At 41.6% G+C, this 25096-nt stretch overlaps 1 protein-coding gene across 6 annotated transcripts in view; it reads left to right on the top strand.

Moving 5' to 3' along the window:
• Positions 1-487: 487 nt before the first annotated feature.
• The window catches only part of ECI2 (enoyl-CoA delta isomerase 2), a 39183-nt gene continuing 14574 nt past the window's right edge, over positions 488-25096 (top strand). The window contains exons 1-5 of one of the 6 annotated variants that reach the window (XM_082044143.1): positions 494-694; positions 17179-17234; positions 17707-17783; positions 21692-21854; positions 23197-23295. In XM_082044143.1, the coding sequence (XP_081900269.1) occupies positions 17737-17783; positions 21692-21854; positions 23197-23295 (309 nt within the window). In that variant the 5' untranslated portion in view covers positions 494-694; positions 17179-17234; positions 17707-17736. Of the gene's footprint in view, positions 695-17178; positions 17235-17706; positions 17784-21691; positions 21855-23196; positions 23296-25096 lie in introns of all 6 variants that reach the window. The other 5 variants (XM_082044144.1, XM_082044145.1, XM_082044146.1 and 2 more) reach the window with 5 other exon arrangements.

Genomic DNA, 25096 nt, shown 5'->3' with positions numbered 1-25096 from the left:
AGTGCCTGCCCCTCCTCCTCTCCTTGTGAGGAAGCTGTAGCCCCATGAGGTCTCCCTTCAGTCTCCTCTTCTCCAGGCTGAACAAACCCAGTGACTTTAGCCGCTCCTCATACGGCTTCCCCTTCAAACCCTTCACCAGCTTCGTATCACTCTTCTGGACACTCCAGTAGCTTCCACAACAACCTGTTTCATTTCTGACCCCGAAGTGCATTTCCCAGGTTATGGCTCCAGACTGCTGTCACACCTGCACCTGGTCGCTCGTAGAGAGGAGACTCTCCGCCCGGTCCCTCCCGCCAGCGGAGGCCCAACCTGCCGCCTCACGGCTCCCGCCAAGCCCACCCCGGCCCGGCCGCTGTCACCTCAGCGGCTGCGGGCGAAGCCATCGCGCGCAGCCCGGCCTCCACCACGGGAGGCGGTCGCCAACCTCTCAGCTGAGGGCGCAATGGCTCCGGCGGGGCGGGGTTTGCCGCCGCCGCCGCCACCTCCTCCTCATCCTCCCCCTCCCCCCCGTGGTTCCCCGTGTCATGGCGGCCTCCGCCCTGACCTTTGTTCGAAGGCTGTGCTGGCAGCCGTTCTGCCAAGTGAGGTGAGCCCCGATCGCCCGCGTACTGTCCGTGTGGCTGGGGGCTCTGGTGCCGTCCCGCCCCGGTGAAAGCCTGGTCCGAGAGCCGCTGTCTCCTCGCCGCGCTCCCGGGTGAGTGGCTGGTAGCGGGTGGCCTGGCTCCCTCCCCGGCCCTGCTGCTCCGGGGCTGCCCAGTGGGCCCTCTCATAGAGGCCAGGGGAAGGCTGAGGGCCGGCAGCGGCGGGGCCGGGGCTGTAAGCGCCGTGGGGCGGCGGGAGGCCCGGCCGTTGCCTCAGGCCTGGCCAGCCCCGTCTCCCTCCTGCCGGGGCCCGGCGTGGAGACCGGGCGCCCTCCCACCCGTGCCACTCGATGAACCGGGTTTGATTTCTCTATACGGCCCGCACGTACGCGGTTAATGCGCGGGACGAGACACTGGTTTCATCCTAAGTTGAGGGAAATAACTTTCTGCTTGAGACATGGACCCTTCCAGCCGTACCGCCCGCATTTTTATGTTTGAACACACTTGTGGGAGTGGGATACCTGTGTTTGATGCCTTCCTGAAACAGGGCCTGTACCCTTATATTTCTGTCTCCTGAGGCAAGTGTTTAACCACCAAAGAAGTAGTTAGGGTGGGTGTAAGGGGCCTGAAACTGTACTGAAATATGGAGAAAAATATGTGATTCTATATCACAGAATCACAGACCGTTAGGAATTGGAGGGGACCTCAAAAGATCATCTACTCTAATCCCCCTGCTGGAGCAGGAACACCCAGATGAGGCTACACAGGAAGGCGTCCAGGCAGGTTTTGAATGTCTCCAGAGAAGGACACTCCACAACCCTCCCTATGTTCTTGTTCTTTCCCCCCTCCCAACCAGTCCCATGAAAAGAAGCTTAACCGTGTGTTCAGCTAATTAGGGCTTCTTGCTGAGACTACTCTGACTTTCGAAATAGTGATGCAATATCTCCCATGGTCTGTCTTCATTACATATTGATCTTGAGCTGTTGTTTCCAGGTAACGTGTCACTTGCACTAGTGACACTGGGACAGGTGTGCAGCTCTGGTGTTAGCTGGGCTGTGGGAAGCAGAAAGGATGACTTGGCTTGTGAGTGGACTTAGAACTGTAGGATTGACATTGACAAAATGGTTAAGTTGGAAATTGCACTGAAAAATTTTTTGTGTGTGAATGATAATTCTACAATTTGTAGAATTTTTTGTGTGTGAATGATAATTCTACAATTTGTAGAATTTCCTCTTCCTATCAAAAATTTCTTAATAAATACTCAAGTAAAGCATTTGGTTTGTTACATATACTCAGTAAGCAAGATCCTAAGTAGAATAGTGAAACAGGCATCACCATACCAATAGATTAAAGACCTGTGGTACTCTGATTGTTAACAGCACACAATTTCGACTGTTATAATGTACACTTTCATAAGTGAAATGCTTTTACCCAAGTATCTCCATTAGGCATGAATGCATTTTGACCAGAAAACTGTACTCATGTAGGCATTAAGGTATAATGTTTTTCTCCCAAGGCTTTGTGAGAAATTATTTGAAGCATGTACATGAAAATCTTCAGATACAGGGAGAAACAGAGAGAATGCAAGTTGTGTGATCAGCATGACTTCTGCCCTTATTTCAAAAAATAACTCTTTAGGCAAACTTTCTACAGATAAATATTAATTTAATGTAGCTAAGTTGTTACAACAAGAGGAAGGGAAAGCAATTCTAAGTTGGAAAACATGTAGAAGACTGGCCTGCTGGACATCATTAGGCTAGTGCAGTCAGATGAATTTAAAATGGCAAGATTCAGTATGTGAAATAAGGTAATAGATTAATATGAATAATGAGTTAATGTTTCTAGTATATTATCCAGATATAATACAGATAAATGGTGCAGGTTTTCCAGTAGTACAACACCAGACAGGTGGGCTTTATTTTCTATATCAACTGTATGCTAGCAGAATTATGTCAAAGATGCTGGCAGCCTTGCTATGCCAATACATTTTGGAGGCTTTTTTTGCAGTCTAAATTTAAAAAAAGGGGCATATCTTTGGAGCACTGGGAGGTGAAGGCTTATACAAATATAAGGGCAAAATACAAGAATTCCTCTTACTTTGGTGTTTTGCATTTTGTGTTTGTTCGGTTGTTTGGTTTTGGTTTGTTTTTCCAAGAAGGGCATTCATAATCCTTTCAGACATGGAGTTGTTAGTTCTACAGGCTGTCTTCCCATGTACCCGCTTTTTGTCCTGCCCCATTGCAGTATGTAATTTTTCCAAGTTTGAATTTGCCTGAGGAGGAGGGATGCTGACATAAATGCACATTCAGAAGAGTCTTACTGAGGCTGTACCCATTCAACAGTCTTTCCATTCAGCCGTTTGAGATTGGGACCTTCACTGCTGTGGGGATCTATTTGCATTTAAGGCAGGTGAGACCACTGGGAGCAAAAGGTTTGCTGCTGGGAAACCTGTGTCCACACTATCCCTGTTTTGGGGGTTTCCTTCAGGCTGGTTGTAGTATGATCCCAGTGACAGGCACATGACTGGGTGCCTGTCAGCAGCTGGGAGACAGCTCCCAGTTTTATGGTATCTAGAAGGAATCTATATCAGATGTGCCAAGACAACTCTGCAGCACAAACGAGTGAAGCGGAGCTGGAAACAACTTTGAGACTTGCTCCAAGAGCATTCTCTTGGTCCAAACTAAGGTAGTAACCTAGTCACACTTTGACTTTGTAGTTGGTAGTTATATCAGCAACTTTAAAGGAGCTCAGATCTTTATCAAAGACCAGTTTTTCTGTGAATTACTCCTTTGATTCTCAGCAGCTCTGAAGAGACTTTTTCAGAGGAGTGCTATTAAATGCTGGTATTTAATAAAGTGGATTGAAAAAATGGTTCGTTTTCTCTTATGGTATTGGCTTGTTTATGTGGCCTTGTTGGTCTTTGCCTGTGCCTGGGATACTTCCTGGTTACAGTAAATCTGTCTTTGCTACAGTATCTACTCTTCAGCTTGGGAGGCAGCAGTCTTAAGGGGTTGAGTTCACTTCCATCCTGGCTCTCGAGCTGTGTCCCAAATCTCTTCTTAGCTTTCCCGCATCATCCTGTGACAAGACATCTGCATGTTTACAGCCCACACACACACAACAGGAGCTCAGGTGCTATTAAATCCCAGCAAAATATGCAACAGTCCTTATTCAGTCTCTGCAGCCTTTTTCTGTTTCTGTCTGGGAATTTATTGAACCAGCTCCCTGAATTGCTTATCCTTTACTTGGCAGTACAGTTGCATTCTTTGGTTGTTATGTCAAAGGCCCTTTGATACATTTACAGCAAAGCAGGACATCATAATCCTTGCATCTGCTCCTTTCGCTGTCTCTGACTGCAGACCTTATAGCTCTTTTCTGCATTTCCTCCCACAAAGCCAGTCAGATGTAAGCTCCTGGGAGGAGGCCCAAAGCGTTTGACTTTGTCCTGGATCTGTGCACATTATGAAGAAACTCCTCTGTTGAGGGTGGAGGAAGAACTGATCTCTTGCAGCTGAGAGATTATTTCTGGCTTTGTCCAGCGTCTGTGTTCTGGGGCCTCTCCTAGTGAGAAGAGGCTCAGTATTCCAGGTCATTCCCTGAAAGTACTTCTTTATTGCTGTTAACAGTCTGTTGGCTGCATCATGGGTTTTTTGTTTGCTTCGTTTTAATATATGAGGAGGATGTAAACACAGCCTTCCACTGCTACAGATATGCAATAAATTTACCTGCATTTGGGGATAATTGCAGATGTCAGCACACCCAGAGTGCATGTAAGCCTTGCCTTGTGGAAAACCTCTTTGAGGCTATTATCATCCGGGAGATGACCAGTAGGTTTGGTGGTGAGCCTTCTTCTGTCCTGTTTCTTTTTCCAGGTTTGACCATGAGGAGTTAATTGGCCTCAGAAGGAGTCTTCCTGGATCCCTGTAGTGGGAAATGCCTTGACCTTTCTGTGAATCCTATTCAGATAGCTGTGGTTGGATACAAACATAAAAATTTAACTAGCTTTGTTCTGATGTTCTCATGTCAACTGAGCAAAAGGCACATTATTGCCTCTTCTCACCCACTTTCCTGCTGCCAGGCCCTATTTCTGTATTGCAGCAGTTGCTTCTTTTTCCTACTGTCCACTGTCACCCCCAATCCAATCCCCTTTTCCACAGAGGAGGACTGGTTTTTCCTATTGTTGCTTCCAAGTAGTATATCAGACTATATTCTTAAGAACTATTTGCTAATACTCCTGAGTCTTCTGTGGGTCAGTACCAAACCTCTGGTGCTGGCAATAGAAGTCCACATACAGGGTTGTGTTTTAGCCACAACACAAAACGCATACCCCCCTAAAGGTGATGAACCCCTTGCCCTGTCAGGCAGAGGGAGAAGACCTGAGACAGCCCCTGCTCTGTCGCTGTTGGGCAGAGGCAGGGGACAGAAAAGATTATGAGGGTTGGAAGCTAGTTCCAGTTTGGGGCCGTGGGTAACTCCCTCCCTACCTGCTTTGCTTCCCCAGGTGCCCCTCTGTAATAGGTTTGAGGCCCTGGATCTTGAAGGAGAGGTAGGTGAGGATGTGGTGCAAGGCCTACCTATAAGGTCACATAGAAAGAGGCAGTTGACCCCACGCCTCAAGACTGCCTCAGATAAGAAAGAAAGAAGGGCAATTGTAGCAGGCAATTTCCTTCTGAGAGGGACAGAGGGCCCAATCTGCAGAGTTGACTCTCATCGCAGGAAAGTATGTAGTCTACCTGGAGCTTGGATCAGGGATATCACCAGAATGCTCCCCAACCTGGTGCACCCAACAGACTACTACCCACTGCTGATCTTCCAGAGAGATGGGGAGGGAGCTGCATCCCACAGTTTGAGGGGAATGCGAAAAGATTTCAAGACCTTGGGATGGATGGTAAAAGAGTCTGGGGCTCAAGTGATTTTCTCTTCCCTCCTTCCAGTTTGGGATGGAATAGAAAAATTCAGTGTGGAAACAACTGGCTACAGGACTGGTGCTACAGGCAGGGCTTTGGTTTCTTTGATAATGGCTGGTTTTACAAGACACCAGTCCAAACAGTGATACGTGGAAAAGCTTTATCTCGCAGGGGAAAAAGGTTGCTGGGACTGGTACCGTACCGCTGAGGCCCCAGAGGAAGTCAGGAAAATGGAGGAGTTTGCCTTGGTTGATGAGGACTGGGTTAGGGAGCAATTAGGCAAACTGGACATCCATAAATCCATGGGTCCGGATGAGATGCACCCGTGGGTGCTGAGCGAGCTGGCTGAGGTAATTGCTGGACTGCTCTCCATCATCTTTGCCAAGTCTTGGGAAACGGGAGAGGTGCCTGAGGAGTGGAGGAAAGCAAATGTCACTCCAGTCTTCAAAAAGGGCAAGAAGGAGGACCCGGGTAACTATAAACCAGTCAGCCACACCTCCATCCCTGGGAAAGTGAAGGAATGACTTATCCTTGGTGCCATCTCAAGGCATATCAGGGATAAGAGGGTCATTAGGGGCAGTCAACATGGCTTCACCAAGGGGAAGTCGTGCTTCACCAACCTCATAGCCTTTTATGAAGATATAACGAGGTGGATAGATGATGGCAGGGCGGTGGATGTGGTCTACCTTGACTTCAGTAAAGCATTTGACACAGTCTCCCACAGCATCCTTGCTGCTAAACTGAGGGAGTATGGTCTGGATGACCGAGTAGTGAGGTGGACTGCAAACTGGCTGAAGGAAAGAAGCCAGAGCGTCGTGGTCAGTGGGGCGGAGTCTAGTTGGAGGCCTGTATCTAGTGGAGTGCCGCAGGGGTCAGTATGGGGGCCAGTATTATTCAATATATTCATCAATGATTTGGATGAGGGAATAGAGTGTACTATCAGCAAGTCTGCTGATGACACCAAGCTGGGAGGAGTGGCTGACACACCAGAAGGCTGTGCTGCCATCCAGCAAGACCTGGACAGGCTGGAGAGTTGGGCAGGGAAAAATTTAATTAAAAATAAAGAAGGAAAGTGTAGAGTCCTGCATCTGGGCAGGAACAACCCCAGGTTCCAGTATAAGTTGGAGAATGACCTACTAGAGAGCAGCGTAGGGGAAAGGACCTGGGGGTCCTGGTGGACAGCAGGATGACCATGAGCCAGCACTGTGCCCTTGTGGCCAAGAAGGCCAATGGTACCTGGGGTGTATTAGAAGGGAGTTGGTTAGTAGGTTGGGAGAGGTTCTCCTTCCCCTCTACTCTGCCCTGGTGAGACCACATCCAGAATATTGTGTCCAGTTGTGGGCCCCTCTGTTCAAGAAGAACAGGGAACTGCTGGAGAGAGTCCAGCGCAGGGCAACAAAGATGATTAAGAGAGTGGAGCATCTCCTTTATGAGTAAAGGCTGAGGGAGCTGGGTCTCTTTAGCTTGTAGAAGAGGAGACTGAGGGGTGACCTCATTAATGTTTATAAATATGTAAAGGGTGAGTGTCATGAGGATGGAGCCAGGCTCTTCTCGGTGACAACCAATGATAGGACAAGGGATAATGGGTTCAAACTGGAACACAAGAGGTTCCACTTAAATTTGAGAAGAAACTCAGGGTATCAGAAAGGGTATCAGAACACTGGAACAGGCTGCCTAGGGGGGCTGTGGAGTCTCCTACTCTGGAGACATTCAAAACCCGCCTGGACACATTCCTGTGTAACCTCATCTGGGTGTTCCTGGTCCGGCAGGGGGATTGGACTAGATGATCTTTTGAGGTCCCTTCCAATTCCTAACATTCTGTGATTCTGGGATCCTACACCAGTGAGGCCCTGTGGAGTATGCTGTTGCTGTCTTACATGGGCTCTTGTGTTTTGGTTTCTGAGTCTCTTGAGTTGTGTCTTGAGTCTGTGTCTCAGGCTGTCCTGGCTTGCCTTGTTCAGCTGTTTGCAGTTCCCTATTAGACAGCCAGTGGTTGGTTGGTTTGTTTGTTTGTTTCAGTGACAGATTTCTGTATATCAGCTCTCCTTGGCTTACGCTGTATTTTGTAAGTCTCAGGTACTCTGCTCTGCTCCACCTGCTTGAGCTAACTGTGCTTATCTTTTCAAATTTCCCTTTGGTAGGTCAGGCCTCTAGTTCTAGTTGATGCCTATGAGCCAAGTTTTCTTGCTCAGCCTTGACTGTGGGCCACAGATCCTTCCCTGACAACCGCAAAGGCAAGCAGAGCACATAAGTGCTGATTTTCCCAAGCTTATTCTTTTCTGACTTGGTGCAAGTCGACAAAAGGTTTAGAGAGCTTGTCATATGTATGTTACCTTTAAAGTAGTAACAATTTTCTCTTTATATTAAAAAATATTAAAAATCACCTTTCCTTTCTTGAAACCTTGCCCATTTTGACTTTTGCAGTAACTTTTTGCAAGATACTGGTAAAATCAACTTCCCCTAACATTGTGACTGTAAGGTGACTTTCAGAGTCTTTCAGAAAGGATCTTTATACTACTGATGAATCTTGGATTTTTCTTTTTCATTAGGGGTTGGGATTCTGAAACATAGCCATTAGTATAAACTCACCCTCTGTCTTTTGAATACTGAACCTAGCTAGTCAATGGAAAATGAAGAATTAAATCTCTTCATGGAAGGCTTCTTCTGTGAATACTAATGTTAATTGCATGAGTTATTACATCTTGTTTGCACATGCTGTTTTACCAATATGACTTAAAAGACAAAAGGTAGTGGTAAAATGGTTAAATAGTTTTCCCAAGAAGCATCTTAATAAACTTACATCCTTATTTAAGCACCCTCTTACACTGTTTTGAACAGAAATACACACAGCAGTTAAAATCAACCAAACAAAATCTGGAGCAGCAAGCTCACTAACTGTATGTAATTGAGCTGGATTAGACAGTTCACAGCTAATATCAAGCCAAGGTGTCTGGAAATCTTGAAGGCAGATTGACTTGGACCACGGCTTTCTGTTGTCGTTAATTTGCTTTGAAGCAGCTGTTCATTTAAGTCAATGGACTCTATTAGCTTTATCTGCTGGATCACTAGGTGGTTCTGTAGCAGATTGGCTGCTGAGTGCAGATGAATCTGATAATGTGAATGCAAATAAGGTGGTATTTAGCTACACTTTTTGTTGTTGGATTTTGCCAAGGTTTGAACAGCCTTCTCTCCAAAGTGCACTCTCCAGTAGCTCCCACTTGACGTGAGGAACCACAGTTTATTTTTGCCCTTGCTTTTTAAGATTTCTCTCCCCATCAGAAGTTAGTTATGAGTTTGTTGAGCTGAATATAGATACATTTTCAAATGTTTGGGTTTGTGGTGTTTTGGTTTAGTCTGCTTATTTGTTTTTTACTTAATGTAATGCTAGGAATTAATTTTGAGCTTTTGCTAGGGTAGGAGATACTGTCTTTTAATAGTACCATTCTAAGAAGCTGCTTATTTCTCTCTTCCCTTCTACTTCTCCACCTGTGCAAATCATGCTTAGTCTGCAACTGCGATCTAGTGAAGAGGACAAGCAAGCTATATGTCATTCTTGCATAGCAGTCATTGTTAGGATGGAAATTGGTCTATTTATTTCTAGCAAAATTTTTGGAACATACAAAGAAATGAAAAACACTTGAATGTCAGGAATTCAAAATACATAGTGCAAAATATTACATTCTACCCTGGGCTTGACATGCAGACTTAAATCACTGTAATGAGCCTTGTTTACAAGTAACCTCCATTTATAGTAACGCCAAAATACACCCCAGAGGTTTCACTGGTAGTTGTCTTTGTTAGAGTGAGCACATATGGAAGATTGAACCAGTTATGTCCATCTGTTCTTTTTTTCCATTTTATTATTGTATTCAGCATAAGAATATTTGTGACTTATTTTTTTCTTTTTTTACTATTTCCTGGCTGTTCTATTTTAAAAGAATAATTTAAATTTTAATCAGTGTGAAATAAGCTAACTGAAACTATTATGTATTGATATTCAGTTCAGATTGGTTGTTTCTTCATGATTCTGACGTAGCAAGTGATTGAGCCTTTCTATTGTGATGAGCCCACTGATTACAGTGAACATTTTTCAGGTCCCCTTGAAGTTCATTATAATAAAATTTAGACTGCAATCAGTAAACTCCAGCAAAAACAGTGAGCTAAGATTTTAAAGGCCTTGTTAAACCATCCTTTTTCACAGACAAACAGAAACCATTGCCAAATAATTTAGTGCTAGATGCTCCACCAGAAAACAGGAAGTAAAAGCTCTCTTGGAATGGATTCTGGTTGAGGTTTCTTTCTTCCATCAAAACTTGGGCTTTATGTCACTGAATAGGTGCTACTATTTGTTTGGCTTTGGGGAGGTCTGGCAGTGATTAACGTGTAGCAACTTGATAATTTGCCAACATCCTAGATTTAAAATTTCCCTAATGATATTCTTTTCTCACTGAAAGCAATGATATTAAAGCAAAAAAAAATCCCTGTTACAGTGTCAGCATAGTATTTTATCAGCTAGTGCTTTTCATATGAGCAGTGTTAAGTAATGCAGGTCAGCCAGCCACGGAAAGAAGACCATAAAGCATTATTGGTGAGCTAATAACTTCATTGTTTTGTTCATAAGCTACTGATTTGTAATGTTGACCTAAATACCTACAGAAATGATAACAGCACTACATAGCAGTGAATTCAGTAGGTAGACAGATTTCATTTGTTTTGAAATCCAGAGAGAACTTGTGTAATGTTTGCTGTGTGTATGAAAGCTACCTTTTTCTGATAACATGGAGTATTTCATGTGGAAACTTCTGTTCTCCAGTCAGTGAATGAAGTCTATTTTAATCAAAGATTAAATGGAAATTCTCATTGTGTTCGTTTAGAAACAAGTAAACAGAACTTTGCCCTCAAGTGGTATCTGGCTACATAGTTCAGAGTAGCTTTTTGACAGTGGAAATGCAAAGCCGTGTTTAAAACCAAACAAATTAAAAAGCTCCACTCCCAAAACCAAATAATTCTTTCTATTTCAATATCATAGAGTCCTTTTAACCTGCTCACAAAAGTATCATCTCCTATTGGCATCTGACTCCCCAGAGGCAAAGGTTTTCTTTTTCTTCTCTCTTCTTTCATTACCCATACCGCCCCCCCCCCCCTTTTTTTTTTCTCCTTTTCTTTGCCTGCCTGTCCTTCCTACTTCCAAGTAGTCTTATTGCTCTGCCAGAAATAAGGTCAGGTTGGAAAACGAAGCCACACAAGAGTTGTCCTTTTTAGGCCCTGATGTAATTCTTGGTATTTCACATCTTTTGTCTGTAGCTAGGGTAGGCAGTTTGCAGATGAACCTCTTTCCCCGTGACAGGGCATGCACAGCTGCCCTTCATCCCAGCCTGGTTTGTCTGAGCAAGGTCAGAGTGGGAACTTTGCTTTTAGCAAGTGTTGTGATTTCAAGGAGTTCAGAGTGTACTTTGCTCTGTGAAATATCTTCACTCATTTACATAGTCAGTAGTTTGGGTTTGTTCGTTTGTTTTTTCTGTCATGATCTTGCAGGTTGATCTTTATGATTGGACTTCTTGGCTACAAAGACTGGGTTTGTATATGGATCTAAGTACTGCTTCCATCCTTGAATGTAGATTGACTTACAGGGTAATACTACCAGGTGAGAATTTAAACTGTAACAGTTCAATAGCAAATGTAGTCTTCCTATTTTCAGAGTGTCCTAGAACAAATCATTGCAATTCCTCTCCTGAAACAGACTCTGAAGGTTTTCACATGAAGGTGAGGAGAACTGTAGCTTCGAAGTCTAGTCTAGAGATGGGCTGTTAAAGTTAATGGGCTGCTTGTGTACTCCTTCAATATAGCTAGCAGGTTAAATGTGTTTGTTTTTCACGTGATCACAGACTGGTTGAGGTGGGAAGGGGCCTCTGGAGGTCATCTGGTCCACCCCTCTTGCTCAAGCAGAGCCACCTTTGGTGGTTGCCGAGGACCATGTCTGGACAGCTTTTTAGTATCTCCAAGGTCAGAGACTCTACCACTTCCCTGGGCAACCTATGCCAATGCTCAGTCACCCTCACAGAAAGAAGGTGTTCCCTTGAGTTCAGAGGAAACCTCTGTGTTACAGTTTGTGCCCATTGGCCTTTGGGCCTGTCACTGGGCACTGCTGAGAAGAGCCTGGCTCCGTTGTCTTCACACCCTCCCTTTTGGTATTTATATACATCAATAAGATCCCCATGAGCCTGTTCTTCTGGAGGCTGAACAGTCCCAGCTCTCTCAGCCTCTTCATATGCGAGATGATCCAGTCCTTTAATTGTATTATTGGTCCTTCGCTGGACTCTTTCCAATATACACCTGTCTCTGTTGTACTGGGGAGCTCAAAATGGGACACAGTAATCCAGGTGTGGTCTCACCATTGCTGAGTAGAGGGAATAAAAATTATTTCTTAAGAATTAGGTTAATTGAGTTGTATAGATTCTTTGTTGACTCTTTGTCCCTCAAAAAAATGGTTACTGTTTTTGTAGTGAGGTGCTCTGCTAATATTTATTCTGAAAATATCATATAAGAGGTATATAATTTGTAGAATTCACAATGATTCTTGAAAAATTTGGTCCTTAGAAGCCAACCATTAAAACAGAGTAAAATAATTATTTCAAATATGCTGTCATTTTATACCATGATAAATGTGCTTGTAAAATGCTTACTGCTTCAAACACTTCAGTATAGCAAGCCTGTTCCTGAAACAAAATAATCCTTCTCGTTGGTTTTGTGTTGTTTTTCTTAATTGCCAGTGAGATGCCAGATGAAACACACTTTTATTCTAGGGAAGAACTTCCAAGTTATTTGGGTTGTCAGCCACTTTCCCAGACCAATAGTTCTTTGCAATGTCTACAATGACATCAGAAGCCAATATGACTCTGTACATGTTGCAGCCCCACTAGTAACTGTCACAATCCACCATGAGCCTTTGACCTCTGTCTTGGGAGCTGCCGCTTTAGGTGCAGCCTTCTAAATGTCATGATTTAAGCTTTTTACAGTGTTTTAGTAAGACATGACTTGAAGTTTGTTGGAAGTGTATAGTTTTAGTTTCTAAAAGAGACATTCTCAGTGCTTTATTTTGTACGCAAGACTTAGTGTCACATCTGCAAGATCAATCATTCTCTGATAAAACTAAGAGCAAGGTATGTTACTGACGACATCTAAAGAGAAAGTTATTAGTTGGAAATTGAGAAAACTTCTCAATAACACTGTTATTCATAGAGCAGGTATAAATTCTGCTGTGACAGAAATATACTTGCAAGTCTTGCATGTATGCAAGAACTTTAGCTCTAAGCTCAAGTCTACCTCAGATTTTTAACAAGTATATTGGCCAAGGTCTTTACAGGACATGTTTGTCTGGTTGTGGGTGCTGGAAATAGTGCCAAAACCAGGAGCAGCATGCTGCTTCATGTTTAGTCCTAATTTGTTTAATTCTAACCTGTGTGAAATAATCCTGGATTTGGACAGGATAAGCTATTGACAAGTTCTGCTCTATTATAGTTGTGTAGCTTGTTCAGTATTCTTTGTGTCCATTGTCATTATATTGAAGTGTCACGGAGTCAGAAAAGAAAGTAAACCTCACACATCTTCGTTCACTGCTTCAGCTGAACTAGAAGGAGTGTCTGTGTGTTTTCTAATGTGAATGGGGACTCCAGCAGCTGGTTGTATCCTTGTCAGAAACCTACCTACATTGGCCAAAAGCCTTTAACATCGAAGTGTTCACTTTCTTACTCTCCATACAGTCAGCAGGATTTGTCCCCAGGAGCCAGACAAAAAAAAGCTTTTTCCATTCTCCATTAGCAGCAAAATTATTTTGAGTATTTGTTCATAACTGTTTCATAAAAGTCACCTTGGATAAGGATGTATAAAGAACCTATCTTTGAGTGTTTCTCAGCAAATGTCATATGTATGAGTATCACAGCTCTGTATTTTTCTGCTAACATTTATGTTTGAATGTGTTTCAGAGGATATCTGTCAGTAAATCTTCCTGCTTGCAGGGATGTCTTACATGGACTGGGCATGTACAGGAAATTCTCTCATTCTTTAGTCATTCACCACGTCCAGTTAACTTAAGCCTGCTGGAAAGAGAGAGCTCTTGCAGAGATTTCAGGATGATCCTGTTTTCCCTCCCAGCAGCTGCAAGGAGAGAATATTAGCTGTGCCTGTACAGAGCACAAAGAGCAGCTCATTTCAGATCTCAGTGAATGGTAATCTAAATCTTTGATTCTTAGATATTCTTTAATACTGAAAAAAAAAAAAATCAGCACAGCTGAGCCACTTACACTAAACAACAGTGATTCAGTGCTTCAATTTGCCAACAGACACATCATTATATTCTAGTTTTCATATGTCAAAACAGTGTAGGAGTGTAAAATAGTAAAAGCTGATAAGGATTTGTACACCAAACTTGTGTTTAGAACAACTATTGAAATGTTCTAATGTAAAGGAGGAAATAATTTGACTTTCATTTTTTTCTGTTTATTAAAGCAGCAGTAAGTGAATTGGTTATAGAGTATTTGCACTGAGATTTTCTGCTAGCTAGATATATTGAAAATACCAGAACGTTCCTATGACCTGAAAGCAAAATATTTTAGTTATTCCACAGTAGCTACAGTATAATGGGGTGCTGCCAGGGATTTTGCCGGTGCAACACGGAGGGATAGTTATTTTCTTATGTTTTTTAGGAAAACTGGAGTTCTGTCTACCAAGTTATCAACACTTCTATGTTATCACCATGATTAATAAAACTTAGTGTTTCCCCAAGGGAACTAAGTGCACTGATTACTAGAGAATAACCTTGGTAGCTGCTAAGACTTTCTTAGGCTACTGGGCTTTGGTCTGAGAGGTGATGCACTTGTTACAGTAAGTCTTAGCAGGTGCCCAGTGAACAGTCACGTTGTTTTCCCAAACAGACCCATGCATTAGTCCTTGCTGCACGAAGAAATAAGACTACTGTAGCTGCTAAGCTGGTGTTAACTTACTGCTAACCTGACCTACTGACTTGGATTACTACTAACCTACCGCTGTGGTGCATGTTCACAGGTGATAGCAACACAGGAGCCTGTGAACTTACCTGCGGAAAGTACATACTGCTTTGCCTGCAATAGTTACCCCAAGGTAGTTGACTTGTTGATTGTAAGGTGCAAGAGTTGCTGTCATGAAAAGTGTGGGGGGTTGGGTTAACTCGAAGGCGCAACTCAATTATTTAACCATGTTTCCTTCTTTTGTAGTCGCTAGATATTAGAAAATGTATCAGTCACTGAAATATGAACAGACAAAAATTGTTAGAGGCAGTCTCTGCTTCTCCATCATGTGAATGAAGGCTGAATTTCATCTGCCCATGGTCTGAGTTGTTTTAATTAATGGCAGAGGATCTTGCAAGAGGTGCATACAAATGAGGGGAGTGGAAGTTTTCACATGGGATGGTTGTGGAAGCAGATACAGGCTTTTTCAAGATTACCGAAGTTGCAAAGGAAAGGTGTTCATGTGGCAAATATGGTTACCCCACATTTCCCACTACAAGAGAAGAAACATGAAACGGCAGGACTAGAAATTAGCAGCTGAAGTAATTTGACTTTAGTAGTGTAAGAACTGTCAAGCTGAGGTTTCTTTAGTATGACACTGTCACTGCCTACTTCACAACTTCTATTTGTAAGAAAATATGTCTGAATGGCTTCCCACCTATAAGTCTGACAAGATATTGTAACAGACATCATATTCATTTGATAGACACTCATAAAAAACAAAGTAATTCTGCAGGGGGTGAAAAAAACAACCTGAAAAGAGTGTATGACAAAAAATAGTGAGTATAGTCAAATGATCTGAAGTTCTTTGGGAGAAGCCTGTAACAAGATGGCATAAAGAAAGAGAGGATTGCTTTGCTTCTACAGGCAAAAGAACCTCTGCCCAGAATTTCTGTATTAATTAACCATCCACCCCCCACATACTGCTCCTATTTTCTCCAAACAGGAAAGGAGCAATCACTCCAGACATGCCACAGGCTGCTCAGTTTGTTTTAGTGCTGTCAAGTACCTCTTCCCAGCTCAGGCCAAGATAGCTTGTATGGAGGGAAAAACTGCAGGACTGAATGTACGGCAGGAATTTGACATAAGCCCTCTCCACCTTCAGCTGTACAGGGAAAGCTCTTATATTGTTGTGTAAGTGCTTGGACTATGTGAAAAAGTATGAATCCTAAATGTTTCATTGTTGTGTGGGTTCCGTAGTGTATAACCAGTGGCGTGATGAATGGTGATTTGGGCAACCTGCAGATTAAAATTTCTAATAATTTTTATATTAACAGCATAGACAGTAGCAGTCAGCTAAATAAAGTGAAGTAAAACTTTTATTTCATTGCATGCAGTAAATACTTCAGGTGAATATGGAAAACACTAGCATTATTTTCCTAGTTACCAAGAAAGTTATGAAATAGGGGTACTGCTAATGCTCTGCTCATTGTCATTATTTGGTTATCAACCTTTCTTTTTCCTTTTTTTGGTCACCTTTTTAGAGAATCTGATATCATGCCTTGGGGGAAAAAATAAGAGAAGTCAGTGTCTCTGGTTTAATTTCTTTTTCCAGATGGCCCACTTATTTTCTCATCAGTTACAGTTTAAATACTGGTTTATGTTCTCCTCACATGCCTTATTTCCTAACAGTTGCTGCTGTTGCCAAGAGTGGCAACCTTTTTCCACCTGCTCTGCTCCTGTGTCCCTTGATGTAGCTCAATTAATGACCAAAGGTTGCTATTCCTCCTCGAGATCCCTTTCTTTCTCCTGCATGGAGGAAAATCAGGATAATTTTGAGGGAGGATCAAAATGGGAGAAGCGCTACTGAAAGAGGGGACTGAAGCCTGAGACTGTGCTCAGAGCAGGAATACTCCACGGCTGGGTGCCAGCAGCAAGGACTATGCTGGGCACCCCACCGGGGAGGGCTCGTGGTTCCTCCACTCTTGCTGTGTGAGTCCCAACAGTAGGAGGACAGGGTAGTGAGTAGGTCTCATTCGGTGGCTCCCCTACTTGATTTTGGAGCAGCCTCCCAAAGCAGTAGTTGCCTGTGCTGGAGCAGACCAGGCGAAGCACTTGGGATAAGTTTTGGCCTCCTGAACCTTATAAAACAGTTGAGACTCTGGCTGGTGCCTCAGAAACTGTGATGGGCTGGGCATCATGTGCTGTCTCCTCTTTGCAAGGACTCTGGAGATGCACATAATCAGAAGCTTGTTTCAGGTTATAACCAAACACTTGGTGGCTTGAAGTTTGTGGGAACTGATTGCTTTGTATCCTAACTAAAAAAAAACAACACAACCATACAACCCTTTCCACAGCAGCAGCAGCATAAAAGATCACAGCACCTTGAGATAGCAATCATGGCAAAGAAGAGATGTCATGTGCGTTATATGAAGTATTACACATAATGCACAAAAGATATCCACATCTTCTATTAAGTGTACATTCCAGGATTCATCCAGGTGGCAGTTTAATGTACTGCTGATTTCTGTCTGATAAAATTTCCTATTCTTTTTTTCTTCCTTGTCTCTCTAAGGCTAGTTACAATAATATGAAATGAACATTTTGAGTTCTATCAGGAGTTTTAAACGCATGTGTTTCTAGCACCACCCGCTGCTTTTAATCCTAATAGGATTTTTAACTGCTTTTTTCTGTGCTTTGTTTCCCCAGGACCTACTAGTGTTTAAAAGAAAACCTTTGTTAAGTAAATGGAAGATGGAGTTCAGGTATATCCATCCCTTTCTTTTGCTGAGCATGTCTGATGTTTCATGTGCAAAGAGATCTTTTGGCTTCTGTTTGTCTTCATGAGGAAACTGCTAAGTTGCTTTAGAAGTTAGAAAGTGAGCAGCCAGCCTTTTACAAAAAGTTGGCATTTTTAACTCTATAAAAGTCCTGATGCAAGCAACAATGATGCTGTAATAAGGGGCCCTGTCTTTAACAGGCTTTGCAATCTTTGCTAAACAGTGAGAAACTCGTTTTGGTGTAATTGTAATTATTAATAATTATTAATAAAAGCCTTATATTTGAGTGTTTATCAGGGAAAGAGGCATTTATGTGAACAGGTAGAATGCATAGGATGGGCTTGCAAGATATTATACCTAGAATGACTGAATAGGAACAGAGAGATGTCCAAGGCAAGGGAATCATCAGCCTGGATGTTTCAGGTGGTGATGACCAGGTTTTATTTCTTTTTTTCAGAGTGCGTACAGCTTGTGAAGTACCCAGTGAATGATCTTGCAGGAGTGCACAGGCATTTGTCGTGGACTTTGTGGCTGGTCTGTCAAGCTATGACTCCTCTTGCTTCTCTCTCTCTGATGGGAACTGTACTTTTTACCCAGCTGGGGGAGGCTTCTGGGCCCACGAGAGTCTTCCAGGGGTGCCAGTACAACAAAGGTGATTTGTACAGTGGGAGAGTGGCAGCTAATTGCCTGCAAGGTGCAGGGCAATAAAGGGAGTAAGCCTTGTGAAGGAAATAATTTAGCTTTGTTACAGTGAGTAGATGAGAAGGGGGAACGCAGAGGGGGTTTGATTGCTTTTCTTAGGCTTATTTTTCTGCTTGGACTGAAACAAGTGCAAGTTTAACACCAGTAGTTTGTAGGTCAGGTTCCAGGCTCTCAGCCTGCCCTGTGTGGTTTCAGTGAGGCCGCTAAGATGAGGCATGGATTTTCTCAGTGAAGGAGTTAAGAAGGATTCAGTGTCACAACAAGGGAGCAGCAGATGGAGGGAGTAAGTCCTCCCCGTAGTGGGCTGCAGCAGCCTCTCCTGCTCCTCAGTCTTTGGGGTCGTGTCACTTTGTGGTCCCAGGGATGGCAGTGCTATTGCTGTGCTGACAGGTGGTGAGACATCTTCTCACTCTTATGTGATCTACTTGGGGTCAAGGAGCCCTACTCCTTCTAGTCTTGTATCTCTGAAGAATGAGGTCCTGCTGAAGGTGAATAAATTGTGAAATACCTTCATTTTTCCTTTGAGTTTTCATCCTTTGTTATTTTAATAGAGAAATAGTAGCAGTCAGCTAGTTCGGAACTAGTAATCATCAGTAATGTATAGTAAATGTCCTCTGAGATCAGAAGGCAGAGAGAAAGGAGTGAATCATAGATATCCCGCAGAGAGCTGAGCTACAAGCAGTAAGGAAGAACTAAAAAATGAGGCCTTTTCTTATAAACTCTAGATTTCAATAAATGATGAAGTTGTACAATCTCCTATTACAAAGCAGTAGGGAGGGAGGAAAAGAATGAAAAATGGAGTATTTGAAGTGGATCAATAATGTATTTTACCCAAACACTTTTTGGATCTAAGAAGTAAAACTGGATATAATCAAACAGCAAGGAAAGTAGCTCTGACTCTGGTCATACTGAAAGATCATTCTGCTTTTCCCCAGAGAGTTGTGTGGTTTGTTTTTTTTGTGTTTTGTTTTGTTAATTCACATAATTGTTTTCTCATCCTCTTCTAACTTGTCAGCTTTGCATCCTTAATGAGGAAGACAACTTATGACCTGCTAAATGCCAAAACCCCTTAACCCTGAATATAGGTGCAGACATCCCGTCAGACTGGCTGCTATGCCATTCCCCTCTCCCCCACTGCCCATCTTCACTTCCTTTTAATTTATGATCCGTATCAAATTATATATAAAGATGCTTTAAGAATCTCTTTCAAAATATTGACCATAGCAAGCTGGAGTGAAGTACAGATTGTCAAACATGTTGTAACCCCAAATTTCCCTTTTTAAACATTGAGTCTACTTCAGTATAGTCACTACTTAGACTGGCAAAAAAAAAGAAACAGATCATCTTGGGCACAGCAGCATTCAAGTAGCCCCAAAGCTGGTTAGCAAAACTGGAGGGAAAAAAACCTCCAAACCAAAAGAAACCACTAGTCTTCCTGAACTCTCATTTTCTTCTTCCTGTAAATGTGACTTTAAAAACCTGTTTGGGGGTAGGATATGAAAGGGTGCATCATGTTCTGTGCCTCAAGGACAGACTAATTAAAAAAATGTAGTACTAAAGAAGTTGTATCCATATCTATTTAGGTACACTTTTTCCTGTCAGAGGACTTTTACTGATGCTGGAGGTGAAGTTTACAAATTGGGTGAATAGCCTCCCAGTTGGTTTAAGGGATAAACTTGTTAAACTCTCACACAGTATGTTAGTTAAACTGGCAGATGGTTAACCCACATGTGTCTGGATGTACTGCTATGGTAGCAAAGGCTGACAGCTGATCAATTTTAGAAAGAAAATTTTCTATTCCCGCAGCCTTTTTTGGTAGCCTATTCTATTTTGTATTGTTTGGATAGATTTCTATTTACTAGTGTAAGATTTTGAAGCAGATTCTGGAATTCTTTCTTTTGGAAAAAAATTCTTTATGTAACAGAAAATATTATTTCGCTTTCTGTCATTCAAACTTGGTAGCACCAAAATACCAGGAGCTTAGATTTTATTAACATAGAAGGGCTGTAATAGGACATAAACCCAGTAGAATGTACAAACACTTTTACAAGACAGCTAACACCTTTTAGCTGCATGAAATGAAAGAGTAATAAAATTAAATGGATACAGTTGACATTCTTCACACTTCTTGCCTGCAACTTTTAGGCTTGCAACAGAAAACAGATCTTATTTAAGAAATAAGAGCAATGAGGATGTTTTCAAAGGAGGCAGTAGAGATTCCCTAAAATTCTCATTAGGTGTTTATAAAAAGGCAGAATTTTCAAGTTAGGCATGCTTTTTAAATGACGGTTCTGTAACTGAAATGTTAACAAGTTAAATTAACGGTTAGACATTCTATCAGACAGCATTTAAGACAAACATTAATTTTTCAAATGTGACTGATTATGAAATCTATCATATATAATGTTCTAACATGACAGCTGTGTCTAAGTTAGAATGGGGAAAGTTGGGGGCTTTTGTTGTTCTTTTACTAAAATAGAGAAGAAACACTGATATATAAACTGCTAACATTTTAAAAGTAGTAAATATTTAATGTATATTGCAATTTAACCAAAGAAAGCTGAGACAACATGCTTTTGCCCTGTTGAAACAACTCAAAATTATTACGCTTCTTGGCTTTTGCTTCCAAACTCTGTTGAAGTAAATCTGCTTTTACAAAGCATGATAGGGTTGGGTTTGGTTCTTTGGAGTGGAGTTTGTGTTTGGTTGGTTGGTTTGTTTGTTTGTTTTTTCAATGGAATTACCTATTTTTCTGGGGACTTCTCCTTCCAGAATATTTTGGTCACCTCTTTTTTTCAAGTATCTGCAGTCCATTTCCAAAGTACATTTTGAAATTGGCCTTCACTTATGTTGCCCTGATTGGAGAACACGGCTTTCAGATTGAAGTGTTTCTCGATAGAAGCACAATAAACTTGGAAAGATATCGTGGTTGAGACAGACAAATGACCAAGTTCTTCCAGGATGAAAGTAGCAGATGCCATTTAGCGCCACATGTGCATTTTTATAGAGTTTTACCAATTCATGTGTCTCTTCATGTGTCTTTTCATTGGTTACAAGTTACAGCAGTAACATCTTATTGGCTATTTTTGCTTTCATCAATGTTACTCCTTTACTCCCTTCTCTCTCACGGATACATCCTTAACATCTCCGGATACTCCTTTACTCCCATCTTTCTCATGGGTAAACCTCGATATCTTCCAGGCTAATTTCTGTTCCCATGCCCTCCATCAGGGAATCCAAGGACCCACCGTAGTCCCACAGAAAGTTCACAAAAAACAGGCTGCATACTCATTTTAATTCATGGACATACAAAGCTGCTAAAGTCACATACAGAGATTTAAACCATTAATAAAAATATTCTGTATTTCTCATTTGTTTGTCATGGACAGGACCTGTAGGGCTCTGATTTATTCCAGAAAGAGCAAAACATTATTTTACCATTGCTGCCATTTAGTGGTCTATATATGATGATCTGGTATATTACTGCATAGTTTCTTTGTCCTCTAGCAGCATTAAGTCTAGGACTTTATGTCTTATTCTCCAAAGGTTAATTACATTGCAGCTAAAGTAAACTTCTAAAGCAACTTTCTTGTAATTTTTGGCATCCTGTTTTTTGTTATTGTTACTTTGATCAGCGCAGGTACAAATATTTAATGTCTTTAGAAAGCAGCATATTTGTTTCTCCTCTAGTCTTACACAAAAACCAAGCAATGGGACTTTTTTTCTCCACTTCCTAACAGGCGAGCACAAGCTGCTTGCATTCCAGCAATTCACCTGCACATGACTGCAGCCACCATGCAAGTCAGCCAGAAAGACTTTGAAAAGGCTCAAGAGCAACTGAAGCTTTTGCAAAAGGATCCTGGGAATGAAACTAAGTTGAAGCTCTATGCTTTGTTTAAACAGGTAGGCTTGACTTATTTTGTTTCATAAGGGGCATTTATGATCTGTAAAATATTTACTTAAAATGTATCATGCCCTAAGAAGCTCTTGATTTCAAGTGCTCAAATTCCATTCTTGAAATGCCATCCCTTCAAACCCTACCCGAATTCTGAAGGAAGCCAAACCTGTTTCATCTTAAATCATATTTTGAATAGAAAACTTTATTTTAAGAAACAGGGCCAATTTACATATAGTATAGCATATATTGATGAAAGTCTGGAAAATGGCTTATGCCTAGAAGAAAACGAGTATGCCACATGCTTCCTCTTAAATTTGTTGTATCTGTACCTGTAGCCAGTCAGCTGAGCCAGTTATATAGTGGTGTTGACATTTGAAGGTTGATTTCTGTATGTTTTTTCCTGTTGTTTTTTTTGTTTCTTTTTTGTGTGTGTGTGTGTATTTTGGGGTTTTGCGGGGGGATAGTGTTTGTTGTTGTGTGTGTTTTGTGTGGTTTTTTGTTTGTTGATTTGGTTTGGTTTTGATTTGGTTTGTTGTTTTGTTTTTTGTTTTTTTTTTTGCATGGTCACTGTAGTCTTTTTAATTCAAGGAACTCCCCCTCCACACTTTGAGTGGTTATTCTCTACTACAGCATGGAAGGACACCTTTGTAGAAAAAGCTGCAAGTCTGTCGTGGGGGTTTGTACTGGTATTTGGGGAAGTATTTGTGGATAAGGATTGGCTGCTGGGTCAGTACAGGCTGTGGCTTGTTATATTGAAGAAGGCAATCAATTGCTCCTTTAAATAAAAACTTATACAGCTACCTGTTCCAGGTGGTTTTACTAATTAATAATAATGAGCTCCTACATTTATTATTTATTTTCCCACTTGAACTATTTCTCTCCAGTAGTGTACTTCAGGAAGACTGATCATAGAAATCTTCAGAGTAGCTCAGACTCTTGCGGTTCAACTGGTCCAACGCCCTTGCTCATAGTAGAACCAGCTTGGAAGTAAAATCCAGCTTAATAGATCCTGCATGATGTTTATTTGTTCACACAGCTTGCAAGTCTTTTTGAAGTATAAAACTTCCACAATTTTTGAGATAGTGGTACTTAACATGCACAGATGTTTTGGAAACTAGTGTCTCTCATTGGTTAGGTGCTTCTGAAAGCCCAGCACCAGATATTTGGAAAAGAAGGCATTGTATGTGAACTGTCCAAATATTGCCCAACCACTAGCTAGTCCTTCTTTCTCAAGACTTGAATTCTGTATCCTGATCAGATAATTATTTCTAACAGTCATCCTCATTTCTAGCAAGGCATCTGAATTTAAACAAAGGTTTAAGTAAGTTTATTTCACTCTCTTTTTAGGCTACTGAAGGTCCCTGCAATTCTCCAAAACCAGGTATGCTGGACTTTGTCAAGAAAGCCAAGTGGGATGCATGGAATTCTCTTGGCAATTTGTCTCAGGTGACAATACCTATAATTGCACTTTAATACTTTGTAGATTACTGTACCTTGAAATGTCTGATCTGTAAGTGAATGATGTCTAAACCTAATATATGCTAGTTGAGCGACTCTGCTTCAGACACCAAAATGTTTTGCACTGTATTCTACACTCATTTCATTGCTTCAGTGTTTGGAGGGTTTTTTTTTTTTAGTGTGTAAGCCTAGTTCTACATTGTTACTACCAGCCTTGTACCAGTATATCTAACATATGTGTTGACTTTCAATAAAAACAGTGTTTTTCACACAATGTTCTATTCTGTTCTTCCCTTTAAGAAAGATGAGTTGAGCTTCTCAGTTCTTACAACAGAGAGCAAATTTGTGAATCCAGCACATTGATAACTTTGTCAGTTTAAGAAGTTGATCTCATGCCACTGACTAAAAGACTAGAAAAACATGGTGTATTGAGAGCCTCTCTTCATTCTTAGTATGTCTTGACATCTTTAATACCTTTCATAACCTTTAGAGAAGTCTTTACTTAAGTGAAATGAGCAGGAAGACTATAGATGCAAAGATACATAAGCGTTCTTTTTTCACGCAGACTGTAGTAAGTCTGACATGGCATAAGGCTAACACAGTTTCTTCAGCTACTATTAAATGAAGAAAACATAAGCTTTACAAACTGGCTGTGTCACTGCTGGATTAGGCCTGCTGTTCAGGAGTAGTTTCTGAGGTCAGTCGAAGATACTATGTAATACAGAGGTTTTTGCATTTTTTTTTCTTTTAAAAGAAAACATGCTTGCATAATTTAATGAACATAACCTATTCATGTGCTGCTTTGGAGTTTTGGAGCATGTTTTGGTGTTTGTGTTGGGTTATTTTGCTTGAGGTTTTTTGTTGGGTTTTGGTGGGTTGTTTTGGTTTTGTTGGTGTTGGGTTTTTGTTTTTGAGATTGCTTTGCAGCTTTTAGGAATAGCCAAGAAACACTTAAAGAAAAGAATCTGCTCCTGAAGTTATAATGTAGAGGGAATAGGCAATTTCATGTGCCACAGATTATGAATTATAAAATTGTTGGAATTATATTATTCTTTCAAGAAAATAGGTGGTAGCAACCCAGGATTTAAAATTTTTGTAAATCACTACTCACTGTAGAAATAGGGCAACAGGATTCTTTAGGCTTTTGTGTGTCATGTTTGTGCCTTCAAGCAATTTTAAAATGCCATAGACCCATTTCAGCACCCTTATTTTCAGCAACACGTGTTCTAAAATAAAAGGTTTTATTTCTTTGGAGAAATGTCCAACTGGAAAGCAGAAACAAACGATCCGTACAAATGTGTAAATTCTGGGTATATGACAAAGGTCTTTCTGGTAATCTTAGGTGTGGATGGGGACACTTCTCCAACAAAGTAAATGTCATCTCTAGCATCTATGCACTGTGCAGATCCATTGCTGCTGCTTTCCAGATGACTTTAAGCATGATGTGCAGTGTTTAAATACAGTATGTTCCTCTTCTCATCCTAGTTAGAATGCTTTCTAATTAAGACTTTTGTCTTGAAGCACAGTCTACCCTTTTTCTTCCCCTGGCAGAGTTTAAGCCCATGCCCCCTTGTCCTATTGCTGACTGCCTGGGAGAAGAGACGAAACCCCACCTGGCTATAACTTCCCTTCAGGTACTTATAGAGAGTGATGAGGTCACCCCTAAGCCTCCTCTTCTCTAGACTAAACAACCCCAGCTCCCTCAGCCTCTCCCCATAGGTCTTATGCTCAAGTCCCCTCACCAGTCGTGTTGCTCTTCTCTGGACCCGCTCCAGCACTTCAATGTCTT

This window comes from Streptopelia decaocto (assembly GCF_964273445.1).
Source record: "Streptopelia decaocto genome assembly, chromosome: 2".
NCBI classification, from domain to species: domain Eukaryota; kingdom Metazoa; phylum Chordata; class Aves; order Columbiformes; family Columbidae; genus Streptopelia; species Streptopelia decaocto.
The sequence above is the reverse complement of the archived record's forward strand: the minus strand, read 5'-3'. Positions and strand labels throughout refer to the sequence as shown.